Genomic DNA, 14,828 nt, shown 5'->3' with positions numbered 1-14,828 from the left:
CAACAAATTTTAAAATTCTGCTTGCTGTTTACTTCTTAAACAGAAAAAGTCTATGGTTGATATTCTAATTTGTAATCTCTCAAAACTACAGGAATGTAAATTTTTTGCTAAGTTAGGTAGATACTGATATTAGCAAACTATTACTCTATGTAACCATTTTACATTATTTCACTAATTACTAATAATGACAACCCTAATACCCATCTAATTCTGTTTTGAATATACTTCATTTTCACAAATTTCGTAAGACCAATTTAAATGTTTTACATATACCACACTATTTATGTGTTGAGGGATTAATACTGAGAGTTTTCTTAATCTGCTAAATTCTATGTGCAATATAAGCTCACAGTTATCTTTTTTAAAGGTCACATTTTGTACATTTAAATCATTACAGGTGCTAAAAGCATATATCACCAAAATACTTTGTAATACTTCTGAGATTAAAAAGGTAACCTAATGTAACATTCAATCTGAAGAATTTAAATCAAGGAAACATCTGCAGCCTGCATTTTGCTCATTTTAGAATACTGAAAAGGATGCACTGAATTCTCTCCACCCCTTAGCTTTCCTTCTCCTCATCCTGAAAGGGAACACAGGAGCCTCATTTTGCGGAAAATGATCAAAGTGGAAAGGATAAACATACCTTAGGAAACTAAAACTAATTTCCTTTATGAAATTTTAAGAAAGTTACATCAATTTTAAAATGTTTTACATAAAATAATATTCTATTACTTCTCTATTAAAATAATTGCACTGGTGAATTCCTACCTGTTATATTTATATCAGGTTTAAACTGACACTTAGAAACTGCATACAACCAGCAAACCAAAAAATGTATTAAACCAAACTGAAAATTCAAAATAATTTCCTCTAAAATTCTGCAGGTAAGTTGTCCACTGTGACCATCTGAATGATACAACAAGTTTACAGGGCTGTAAGTTCTTAACCACAGTTGTTTCCCCACACAACTGACCTGCAGTCTCAAAGAAAAGAGATACTCCTCTCTTCTGCTCTCCCCCAATCACAACATCAGGATATTACCATTTAACCTCAAATTAATATGTCCACCTAAAAGGCATCATTTGCAAAAAAGGAAAAAGCAAGTGTCCGCTATTTATCAGCATATCTAACACATTAGTGTCTGTGGTCCAGTATTAATGCAGCCTATAAAAATGCTGACTTTTTAAATGACTAAAACACATTCAACAGAAAAAATACAGTGTTTTTCTGTTGTGTTCCCTTTCATTTTTAGAGATTAAGTATTTATTCACAAAGGATAGGAAAAAATAAGAATATTAAGTAAAATAGGGACATTTCCCTTAACCTGAGCTTAAATGTTATTCTTACTGGAAATAAGTAAAAACTGCACAAGTAAAAAGTAAGGCTACTTTTTCATGCAGCATTCTAATAATCAATTTGAGACAGGTGTCTAAAAAATAAATTCAATAATTAAACTTTTACACTATTCAGATTAAGCCATACAAAAAAGAGAAACAGCTTTCTTTTTAAATTGGCTTCATATATACTAAACAAAATCCTTTCTACAGTAGAATTTTGTAATCCTATTCTTTCTAATAAACTTACTAGAAATAAATTATACAGACATTCACAAAATATGCACAATCCTTGAAAAATAGGCACTAATTCAGCATTCAACATCATCTTGTAATTATACTGCTTTCACCTCTTTCAAAAGAATTTCCCATTTATTACCTAATTTGAACTTCCTAATAACCCATAATATAGGTAAGACTACCTTCATCACATTTTAGAAATCCAAAAGCTGCAATATAGCTTTCATGTCTTAATGTAATTCATAAATTGTTATATATAATCTGCTAGGAAATGTCAGAAATGATTTTTGAATTAAGTTCAGTTCATCTAGATAAAACTCAAAAGATCTGTATCACACACTTAACTGGTATGCAGCGAAGTGTTAACAAGCATAGACTTGACCCAGACTCCCTGAGTTTGCACTCCAGCTCTGTTGAGTACTAATTATATAAGTTTGGGCCAACTGCTTAACTTTTCTGCCTCTACTTCCTAATCTGTAAAATGATAATAATAATGCTTCTTACCTCATATGGTGGCTGCATATGAGGATTATCTATGATACCTAAAGTATATATAATAAGACCTGGCACATGGAGTAAGTACGGTGTAAATTTTAGCTACAGTTATTATTGTTGTTCTATCAGTATTATCTGCAGAAGGGGGATTTTTAACAGCACTAACTTCATACACTTATTATAAGGATTAAGTGAGTTCCTAAGAATTAAATGCTTAGCACAGTGATTAGCATGTAGCAGGCACTCAGCCAATGCTGCTGGTATCTTTTTACCTCCACAATTTATGGGCTCTATGACCTTAGCCAGACTTTTCCTGCACTTCGGTTTCCACATATTTAAAAATGAGCTTACAGATTTTGGATCGCAGCCATTCTGACTGGTGTGAAGTGGTACCTCATTGTGGTTTTGATTTGCATTTCTCTAATAATGAGTGATGTTGAGCATCTTTTCATGTGTTTGTTAGCCATCCGTATGTCTTCTTTGGAGAAATGTCTATTTAGTTCTTTGGCCCATTTTTTGATTGGGTCGTTTATTTTTCTGGAATTGAGCTGCAGAAGTTGCTTGTATATTTTTGAGATTAGTTGTTTGTCAGTTGTTTCATTTGCTATTATTTTCTCCCATTCAGAAGGCTGTCTTTTCACCTTGCTTATATTTTCCTTTGTTGTACAGAAGCTTTTAATTTTAATTAGATCCCATTTGTTTATTTTTGCTTTTATTTCCAGAATTCTGGGAGGTGGATCATAGAGGATCCTGCTGTGATTTATGTCTGAGAGTGTTTTGCCTATGTTCTCCTCTAGGAGTTTTATAGTTTCTGATCTTACATTTAGATCTTTAATCCATTTTGAGTTTATTTTTGTGTGCGGTGTTAGAAAGTGATCTAGTTTCATTCTTTTACAAGTGGTTGACCAGTTTTCCCAGCACCACTTGTTAAAGAGATTGTCTTTACTCCATTGTATATTCTTGCCTCCTTTGTCAAAGATAAGGTGTCCATAAGTGTGTGGATTTATCTCTGGGCTTTCTATTTTGTTCCATTGATCTATATGTCTGTCTTTGTGCGATCCAAAAATCTGCAAGCAATAAATGCTGGAGAGGGTGTGGAGAAAAGGGAACCCTCCTACACTGTTGGTGGGAATGCAAACTAGTACAGCCACTATGGAGAACAGTGTGGAGATTCCTTAAAAAATTGCAAATAGAACTACCTTATGACCCAGCAATCCCACTTCTGGGCATACACACGGAGGAAACCAGAATTGAAAGAGACACATGTACCCCAATGTTCATCGCAGCACTGTTTATAATAGCCAGGACATGGAAACAACCTAGATGTCCATCAGCAGATGAATGGATAAGAAAGCTGTGGTACATATACACAATGGAGTATTACTCAGCCGTTAAAAAGAATTCATTTGAATCAGTTCTGATGAGATGGATGAAACTGGAGCCAATTATACAGAGTGAAGTAAGCCAGAAAGAAAAACACCAATACAGTATACTAACACATATATATGGAATTTAGGAAGATGGCAATGACGACCCTGTATGCAAGACAGGAAAAAAGACACAGATGTGTATAACGGACTTTTGGACTCAGAGGGAGAGGGAGAGGGTGGGATGATTTGGGAGAATGGGAATTCTAACTTGTATACTGTCATGTAAGAATTGAATCGCCAGTCCATGTCTGACGTAGGGTGCAGCTTGCTTGGGGCAGGTGCATGGGGATGACCCAGAGAGATGTTGTGGGGAGGGAGGTGGGAGGGGGGTTCATGTTTGGGAACGCATGTAAGAATTAAAGATTTTAAAATTTAAAAAAAATAAAAAAATTAAAAAAAAAAATAAATAAAAATGAGCTTAATAACAAGTACCATACACTTGGGTCATGGTAATGATTGAATAAGATGTCTCTCAGAAAAGCTCTTTAAAAAGAGTGCCTTCAACAACAAAAGCATTCAATACTTAATTCTAAAACAGGCCTTATTTAGTAAATACTATTAAAATAATATTTTGTTTGAATTAAAGCAATCTACACTAACAAATTTTAGGCATACAATGAAAGAATGATTAGAAAATTATTAATGTTCATACAGATTTAAATGCATCCAAAAATAATTCTTACACCTAACATTTGCTTTAATCACTTTAGGTATTACAAAGCCTCCAAGCTTTCATTCCTGCTGCTGACACTGATAATGTGTACTTCTGTCAAAGAACCAGGAAAGAAGGAAATAACCAATATTCACCACCATATGTCTGTAATATCCCAGGTGCTTTTCTAAGTGCTTTAATGTTTATACACATTTCATATATTTTTTAACACATTCAACCTTCATGACATCCAGTAGGACAGCTTCTATTATATCTGCATTTTAAAGATAAGGAAACTTAAAACAAACAGTAATGTTTGAGGTATCCGGAACAGAGATTATTTACTCATTTCACTCGTGGAATCTGCTAAAAAAGACGTGATACTGAATTTGTAAAGACATAAATTTCTTGAGGAAAAATCAAATCAAGTATTTTCTGCAGAAAACTTTGAAGTTCATATATATTTGGTTATACAGTATTTCTAGACATGTGCTGTCCAATACAAGAGCTGTCAGCTACATACGGCTATTGAGTACTTGAAATGTGGCTGGCACAAATTGAGATGTGTAAAATACACATCAGATTTTGACCTTAACATTAAAAAAAAGGAAAAAATCCCATTAATAAATTTTGTATTGATTATGTTAAAATAATATTTGACAATATTAAATAAAATATATTTATTAAAATTGATTTCACATTTCTTTTTACTTCTTTTAGTGTGGCTACTATAAAATTTTAAACTATTATACATATGTGAGTGGGCTTCCCTGGTGGCTTAGTGGTAAAGAATCCACTTGTAAAGCAGAAGACCACCTGCAACGCAAGAGAAGCTGGTTCAATCCCTGGGTCAGGAAGATCCCTTGGAGAGGGAAATAGCAACCCACTCCAATATTCTTGCCTGTCCATTCTTGCATGGACAGAGAAGCCTAGCAGGCTACAGTCCATGGGGTCACAAGAGTCAGACATGACTTAGTGACTAAACAACGGCCACCACCTTACATATAAGTAGGCAACATTATATACATTATGTATCGATCGGGCAGTTGGTTTAGGGGATAGAGAATAGTAACAGAGAATTGTATCAAAGTTCTTTTCCAATCAATACAAGCTTCAAAGTGGAAATAATACTATGAAATGGAAGATTTCTCTCCCTAATGTTTGTGTATGTATAACACTGTATGTCGGAGAAGGCAATGGCACCCCATTCCAATGCTCTTCCCTGGAAAATCCCATGGACGGAGGAGCCTGGTAGGCTGCAGTCCATGGGGTCGCTAAGAGTCGGACACGACTGAGCGAATTCACTCTCACTTTTCACTTTCATGCATTGGAGAAGGAAATGGCAACCCACTCCAGTGTTCTTGCCTGGAGAATCCCAGGGACAGGGGAGCCTGGTGGGCTGCCGTCTATGGGGTCACGCAGAGTCGGACACGACTGAAGCGACTTAGCAGCAGCAGCAACACTGTATGTACGCCCTGCCATATATATGTATGTGTACACACACACACACACACATAGTACTGCTTGTGAGAACCAGAGGGACACATTACTCTAATATTTCATAATATTCAACATACAAGATTATTTTATGACTAGGCAAACACTTCAGGTAACAACAATACTTCGTGGATGAAAGAAGGAAAGCAAATCTAAGACAAAAATAACAGCCATAGGGGAAATTTTTTTTAATTTGCTTTTAAACTGAAATCTTTTGAATCAGTTCTGATGAGATGGATGAAACTGGAGCCGATTATACAGAGTGAAGTAAGCCAGAAAGAAAAACACCAATACAGTATACTAACACATATATATGGAATTTAGGAAGATGGCAATGACGACCCTGTATGCAAGACAGGGAAAGAGACACAGATGTGTATAATGGACTTTTGGACTCAGAGGGAGAGGGAGAGGGTAGGATGATTTGGGAGAATGACATTCTAACATGTATACTATCATGTAAGAATTGAATCGCCAGTCTATGTCTGATGCAGGATACAGCATGCTTGGAGCTGGTGCAAGGGGATGACCCAGAGAGATGTTATGGGGAGGGAGGTGGGAGGGGGGTTCATGTTTGTGAACGCATGTAAGAATTAAAGATTTTAAAATTTAAAAAATAGAAAAAAAATTTTAAAAAAAAGAAATCATAAAGAGGTTTCTTTAATCAAAAAAAAAAAAAAAGTCTAACCATTTAGTTCCAGGAACATAATAAATGCAAAGCCTATGTGGTATGTAAAATTTAAATTTCCTGATGGCTTAGGTGGTTAACTACTAAAGTATCTAATGCTTAATATCTGGTATTTTCTAGGAAATATCCAGCTTATGGATACCTGTCACACTGTTAGATCAATTTTATACATTTAACTGATTCTTCCAAATGGATACTCATCCACTATATAGAAGAAAATTACTCCATAAAGTTTACATCAGATATCTGGAAAAGTCACATTTATAGTCATGGCTACTATCAGCTGTCAAGTCAAAGAATATTGAAGAAAACCAAGAATTTTTAATATATGCTGGTTAATTCATCATCTAAGTGACATGTGTAGGATAACAAAAAATTAAAACAGTTATGCAAAATTCTGCATTTCAAAAGATTCTTATTTTCTGGTTTTAGCTTTAATTGCAACTAAGATTTGAGATGAATGTTGAGAAAACAAATCAATAAGAACCATAAAAACAGAATTACTAAAGAAGGTACACACTAAGATTTCTTTTTTCTTGCCTTCTCCAGATTATTTAAAATGTTAAATTTTTTTAACGGCAGTATACTGATATCTTGGTTTATGCCAAAAACTAGTTAAGCCATCTATTCTAGGGTTTCTTAACACATTCACATTTAGGGTGGGATAATTCTTTCTGGGGCGGGACTGTCTCGTGCACTGTTTCACAGAATCCCTGGCATCTACTCAACAGATGCCAAAAACAGTCTCCCCAACAGCTGTGACCATCAGAAATGTCTAAACGCTGTCAGACGTTCTCTGGGGGTCTGAAACCCTCCCTCAGCTAAGAACCACTAGTCTACTCTTACCCAAAATAACATTCCTACTGGTGAAAATTACTGCAGTACTTCCTAAACTAATATTCTTTAGTTTTAGTGGCTTTTCATAAAGGATACCCAGAGAGCTTCAGCTGGGAGATCAATAAACCTCCTGATACCATATGCAGAATTGCCCAGGTATGTCTGTATCTATGTGTGTGTTGCAATGTTTTCTGGAAAAATATCCCATAGCTTCACGAGACTGAAAGAATTATCCCCAAAATGGCGACTAAAACAGGGTTAAGAATTAGCGCTTCAACTAAAATAGTCACTGTGCCCTGAAGCTATCTTTTCAAAAATATAAAGACTGAAGACACTATTTCATACATAACAAATAATTTACTTGTGTTATCAGTTATCAAGCAAGACTGCTTCTACCCCACTTGTAAACCATTCATTCAACAAATATTTACTGAGCATACTTTATATGCTAGGCACTATTATTAGTATTTGAAAACTAAACAAACTCCAACTTCCTTATGCCCCTGCCAAAAAGGAAGTATAAAATAGTCATTTATCAAATATAACCAACCGAGAATTTCTGCTTCTCAAAGATTAACATAAGAAAATACACTAGTTATAGTACTGGTGCCTAAAGACAAACGTAAGTAAATAAAATTTACATTCTTCGTAAAAATATACAAATCTTCTAAAAGAAGTAAAAAAACTTGAAAGAAACTTTAAAATACTCATTCTCATACAAATATTGTTCAAACACATTGCCTTCTATCTTTTCCTTCTTTCTCCGACTTAAAAGTAAAATGTACTGAATGACATACTGATCAATCATTAAGTCCAGAAGATACCAAGTTGTGTTTAAAAAAAAGAAAACACAAGACGACCAAGTGCCTAGCATCATACCTAGAATGCAGCACAAGCAGTCCCTCTTTCTTTTCTTCCTGTCCTCAAGCTCACAATCTCATTTCCAACAAATGGCTTGGCTTAAATTCCTAAATTATCTTTTAGTTGCTACACGTTAAAACACTCTTTGTGATTCAAACTATGCAGGCTAACCAAACAAAGAGCAGCTAAATATGTAAAATGTTTCAATATTTGTAATTCCATAATCTACATAAACATTTCTCTTTTCTTTAAAAGCAAACAATCCCCAAGTATCCTGTTCTTCCTATAGTGCAGTTTAAAGTTTACAGGGCCACAAATCTTGTGGATTACACAACTGTGATATAAAACTCGAAGAGCTATTATATCCAATAAGTGGTCTGGGGATAATAGGCACTAATGTAATCAATAAATATATAAGGCGTCGCTGAAGAAAAATATGTCTGCTTCATAACCACCAAATGGATTAAGGCTAGAATGAGTACAATGAGAGAGTGACACTTAAATACGTAGTGAATAAATCTTTACAAGTAAGTTAGAAAATAGGTTTGTGCCTATAAATGAAGAAATCACCCCAAATAATCAATACTAGCATATTTGGCCAAAACCAAAAAGTAAAAAAATACTGCATTATTTACATATTTACCTGCACAGCAAGAGAAGCTGCATTGTCAGAAAGCAAAATTTGCTCCCCTGTAGAAATACAACGAAAGGTCTGAGTCAAAAGCATAACTATTAAACAAGTAAAATACACTTATAAATGCTTTTTACTTTAAAAAACTATTCTTATTTCTAAAAAGAAAGCGTAATCATGAAGTTCTATATCAATGTTACAAGATTATAATTTGGATTAAAGTATCATGATATGTAAATAACAATGAAGACTATTTCCTCTAAATCTATTTGATCACTTATTAAATTTTATCAGCAATATGTACATAAAACTGCTCACTTAAAAACTAAAGCTTTCTTCAAGTTTTTAAGAAATAATCCCTTTCATTAAAATTAAGTAAAATAGTATCTCTGTCAAACCTCTCTACTTAAAAGTAAAAGCATTCAAACTCGTATAAAACCAGCTTACAGTTAATATTGCACAGTGTGTCTAGATCTGTCACACAAAAGAAAGATGACAAGTTCACTGCAATAAAAATTCCATGCTTAGAAGACGAGGGCTGCTGCCTATTAGTCTTCATTACTTTGCAGTCTTCTGACAACTGTAGCAGGCTGCTGAGCCCCAAATGGGGTCCATAATGTGATCTGATGATATATGAAGAGCTGCTAAAGGGAGCCTGAACCATCCTAGCCTATACATTTTAACAGTTCCTTTTTACTGAGAGCCCACTTTACCACAGGACTTCAAAAATCTGCTGTGTCAGCTCTTGGCGCAGTAAATCTGCCAACTACTCCTGCAACCACATCATATTACACTGTCTACAGCAGCCAATATAATGAGTCAATAATAAACTAAGCACCTTACAGACCATGAATAGTTGGTTTACACTGGCACATACAAGTTTAGGTAAAATCTAGACAAATTATACAAGGGAATTCCTTCTTTATGTTTCATGTTCTCTTTGCATTAAATTGCATTATCAATGGGTCTTTTTTGTAGTAAATATATTTTGATATATTTGATATGTACTTAATATATCTGGGCTTCCCAGGTGGTTCAGTGGTAAAGAATCCACCTGTCAATGCAGAAGTCACAGGAGATGCAGGTTTGATTCCTGAGTGGAGAAGATTCCCTGAAGGAGGAAATTAGCAACCCACTCCAATATTCTTGCCTGAAGAATCCCATGGACAGAGGAGCCTTGGGCTACAGTCCATGGGGTCACAAAGAGTCAGGCATGACTGAACACACATAGTTTGATATGAAGCCATTTTTAATAGAGAATAAGCACCTACCTTTCAGTTGCTGATACAATGTAGCATTTTCAGGCCAAGGTTCTGCAGCTGTGGAAACAGGTACATAGGGCAAAAATATATCAATAACCAACCAAATTAATAAACACATACATTTGCCTAGAGCATTTAATGTCAAGCATAAATTGCCAAGGATTAAATTACCAAAGATACCTTAAATATGGCAACTAGTCACATTACTGTAGATTCTATGAGAACCTATACAAGCAAGTTAGATAATTCCATTTAAATGAATGTTTGGTGGCAGTTTAATTTTTCATGGGGAGGACATGGAAGACATTTTGCCCAATCAAAAGTGAAAATTAAAAAAATAAAACTGTCTACTCCTTTAGCCTCCTTCAAACACAGACATATTTAAAATTATACTCATACATATAGAAAGACACTGAATTTCAGCTCACTATCAAAAAGAAAAATAGTGAAACAATATTTATATTTTACTGTAAACTTTTAACAAAGTAAATTTTCAGAAGACACTTTATGAAAGAATCAAATCTATGCATATCAGGCTGTGCATCTTTCCTTATGAGCTGGTAGTATTTAAACAGGGGAATCCTGTTGTCTACGTTTAATTGCCTTGAACCCAACAACATCATCTCACAAAAGCAGAAAATACAATGAAGCAGTAAGTACCTATCAAAACAATGTGAAATAAAGTTGGTGAAGCTCATTTTAGGCCTAAAGTCAGGCTTGACCTTGACTCTTAACCTCTCATCTAGCAAAGACTCCAGCTACAAAGAGTATTAGCAACCTACCAGTGCTTGGAAAAAGCCCAAGATTTGAATTTGTCTAATCAACTGCACATAAGAAGCAATGCTTCCACAGACAGAATATTCAGGATATTATTTGCTGAATTCTTCGTAAAATCCATAAAACATCAAAATCACCAATTCTAACACACTAACTATATTTGCTGTCAGCAAGAAAGTCAGTCAAATATATGAATTTGATTAACTTTTCTTATGGTGTTTAAACTAAGCAGTCTCTGTGACATAGCAACAAATTATTTTTTAATATATACTTCTAGCTGGTTTTTTAAAAAAGAAATTTATACACATGAATCATTTTTTCTTTTAAGAATGATCATTTAAGATGTATTCACTTAAACAGTCTTAGGAGAGGGTGGGAGGTGGACACCTTAATTTGCTTTTACTTCCACTTTAGAATGAAAAGAAAAAGTTGTAGTAATTATTATAAACTGTAAAATTTGGTTTGGTCTGGGCTACACAAAATCAAACTTATACTTAGGGACACCATGAAATCACCAAGCAAATAAATCACAGTTTTGTACAGTTATGCACAATATTACAGACCTTCCTCAACTTACCGTGGAGTTACAAACTGTAACTTGAAAATGCATTTAATATACCGCACCTACCAAACATTATAGGCTAGCCTCGCCTACCTTAAATGTGCTCAGAACACTTACATTAGCTTACAGATGGGCGAAATCACCTAACACAAAGCCTGTTTTATAATAAAGTATTGATAATATCTCATGTCATTTATGGAATACTGTACTGAAAGTGAAAACAGAAAGATTTTATGGGTATAAAATTATTTTAAGTGCCCAGTTGTTCACCCTTGCAATTTCTAGCTGACTGGAACTGTGGTTCCCTGCAGCTGCCCAGCATCAAGATAGAGTATCTCACTACACATCACTAGCCCAGGCAAAGATCAAAATTCACAATTTGAAGTACAGTGTCTACTGAATGCATATCACTTTTGCACTATTGTAAAGTCAGAAAATTCTAAGTCAAACCATTGTTAAGTTGGAGACTATCTTACTACGTTACTATAAACCTTTTAACAAAGTAAAATTTCAATAAGAATCCAATTAACCAGTGTTAACAGTTTTAAAAATAAAAGGCAGGGAAACAAAAACAAGAGGACATCTGCAAACTACTCAAAAATAACCTTTTAGGATAAACTGTATGGTCAGCATACCTATACAGTTTACATTCATATGCGAACAATACTGTGAGGTTCATTTGTTATAAGAAACTACATCATCAAACATTCAATTATATGTATTTATTAATCTTATTAAAGCAATAAAGCAAAGGAATAAAATTTACAAAAGTTCCAAAGACACTGAAATTAAGTTCCTTGAGGGAGGGCAAAAATGTGCCACATGCATTGTGTATGCCACACTGTGCCAAGTTTTACATACAGTGGTGTTCATTAATAGTGCATGGAAAGAAAACGGATATTAAGCTTATCACTCAAGTCCCTAAACATTCTGGCTAATCAAAGTTTTACTGATCAATATGTTAAAGTACTGCTGCTGCTGCTAAGTCACTTCAGTTGTGTCCGACTCTGTGCAACCCCGGAGACAGGAGCCCACCAGGCTCCCCCGACCCTGGGATTCTCCAGCAAGAACACTGGATTGGGTTGCCATTTCCCTCTCCAATGCATGAAAGTGAAAAGTGAAAGGGAAGTCGCTCAGTCATGTCCAACCCTTAGCGACCCCATGGACTGCAGCCTACCAGGCTCCTCCGCCCATGGGATTTTCCAGGCAAGAGTACTGGAGTGGGTTGCCATTGCCTTCTCCAGTTAAAGTACTGCTGCTGCTGCTGCTAAGTCACTTCAGTCGTGTCCGATTCTGTGCGACCCATAGACAGCAGCCCACCAGGCTCCCTCGTCCCTGGGATTCTCCAGGCAAGAACACTGGAGTGGAATGCCATTTCCTTCTTCCAATGCATGAAAGTGAAAAGAGAAAGTGAAGTCACTCAGTCGTGTCCAACCCTTAGCGACCCCATGGACTGCAGCCTACCAGGCTTCTCTGTCCATGGGGGTTTCCAGGCAAGAGTACTGGATTGGGTTGCCATTGCCTTCTCCAGTTAAAGTACTAGGGTGCTCTAATTAAATATTCTGATAATTTTAATTTTTGATTAGCTATTTTGTGTATATACGATACCATGGATTACAAATTTTCAAAATAGAGTAACATACATTTAGCATTAAATATATGCTGAATATAAATGTTCTTTAATAAATCAGAAGCTAAAGTCACTACTCTGCAATATCAGAGGTCTCATAAGAACAGGAACTTATATGTTTAGCAAGTTCAGTTAAAAAATCATTTATCATCACCAGCCCCACTCCCATTCTCCTGATCTAATACAACCGGCATATTTAAAAGAAATCTTGAAAAAAAAAAAAAAGACAAAAAATAAAATAAAAGAAATCTTGCAACATATTCAGTTCAGTTCAGTTGCTCAGTTGTGCCCGACTCTGCGACCCCATGAATTGCAGCACGCCAGGCCTCCCTGTCCATCACCAACTCCCAGAGTTCACCCAGACTCATGTGTGTCGAGTTGGTGATGCCATCCAGCCATCTCATCCTCTGTCATCCCCTTCTCTTCCTGCCCTCAATCCTTCCCAGCATCAGGGTTTTTTCCAATGAGTCAACTCTTTGCATGAGGTGGCCAAGGTATCTACTCAACCACAAATAAGAACAAAGGAGTTGAACTGGGCTTCCCTGGTAGCTCAGGGGTAAAGAATCTGCCTGCCAATGCAGGAGACATGGGTTCAATCCCTGGTTCGGGAAGATTCCACATACCACAGAGCAACTAAGTGCATATGCCACAACTACTCAGCCCAGGAACCACCACTACTCAGCCTATGCAGCACAACCACTGAAGCCAGCGTGCTACAGAGTTTCATGCTCCACAAAATGAGAAGCCACCGCAAGGAGAAACCTGTGCACCACGACAAAGGGTATCCCCCACTCACTGTAAGCAGGGAAAAGCCCACGCAGCAATGAAGACCCAACAAATCTAAAGACAGAGAAAGAAAGGAAGAAAAGAAAATAATTTTTTAAAGTTGTTATTAAGAACCTAAAGCTGAAAATGGGGTTGGCAGAGTATATTTTCCTTTATCCAATTTCTGCTCTAACTCAGAGACTATTACTGAAAAGAAATTCGCAGAAAGTAACTCTGCCAAAACATTTAATGTTGTCTTCACAAACAGAAAAAAGAAAGAAGAGAAAGTGAAGTTGCTCAGTGGTGTCTGACTCTTTGCAACCCCGTGGACTGTAGCCTACCAGGCTCCTCCGTCCATGGGATTCTCCTGGCAAGAATACTGGAGTGGGTCACAAACAGAACATTTCATTTAAAAAGGGAAGGCAAGCTGATATAAACTATATAACCATGCTATTTCAACAGCTTGGAATTCCAGTACACCCACAGACCAGAAGGCAAGAAATGGCAGAGTATGCAGGGAATGATCTCACCCATGAGCAGTTCAGAAAATACAAACATCATCGATTTAAGTGCATCACCTATGTGAATCAGCTCACATTTTAAGCATGACATGGGAGAAGAAACGGCTGGTGTGTTATTCAGCAGAGAGACAAGAGCGAAAATCCTAAATTGTGTGGCATGGCATTGGATCTACAAACCAACCATGTAGCTATCTTTCTAGGAAATAAGCCTTCATAATAAGCAAGTCTAGGAATCATAAACATTATACACACATAACAAAGTACAAAGCCTATTTCTTGGTTTGGGTAACATTATATAAAGCCTTTTCATTGAGAATGCCTATTCTGGCGGCTCAGACGGTAAAGTGTCTGTCCACAGTGCAGGAGACCTGGGTTCGATCCCTGGGTCAGGAAGATCCCCTAGAGAAGGAAATGGCAATCCACTCCAGTACTATTGCCTGGAAAATCCCATGGACAGAGGAGGCTGGTAGGGTACAGTCCATGGGGTCGCAAAGAGTCGGACACGACTGAGCAACTTCATTTCATTTCATTATGTGAAAGACAAAGTCCAAAAATACGATTATTCCCCACTCCTCTTTCCAAAGGTCAGGCAGGTCAATATCCACCCTTGCCCTTGATCATGTATAAAAGAGAGGGAGATGAA

General features: G+C 36.2%; 1 protein-coding gene across 3 annotated transcripts in view; it reads right to left on the bottom strand.

Moving 5' to 3' along the window:
* MTX2 (metaxin 2) overlaps positions 1-14,828 on the bottom strand; it is a 79,707-nt gene that overhangs the window by 36,299 nt on the left and 28,580 nt on the right. For all 3 annotated transcript variants that reach the window (XM_005675928.3, XM_018065040.1, XM_018065046.1), the window contains 2 exons: positions 9,940-9,987; positions 8,681-8,727 (listed from right to left, as the gene is read on the bottom strand). In XM_005675928.3, coding sequence (XP_005675985.2) covers positions 8,681-8,727; positions 9,940-9,987 — 95 coding nt within the window. The remainder of the gene's footprint in view (positions 1-8,680; positions 8,728-9,939; positions 9,988-14,828) is intronic.

The sequence above is a fragment of the Capra hircus genome, chromosome 2 (genome assembly GCF_001704415.2).
Source record: "Capra hircus breed San Clemente chromosome 2, ASM170441v1, whole genome shotgun sequence".
Classification (NCBI taxonomy): domain Eukaryota; kingdom Metazoa; phylum Chordata; class Mammalia; order Artiodactyla; family Bovidae; genus Capra; species Capra hircus.
This window is presented reverse-complemented; position numbering and strand designations above follow the sequence as displayed.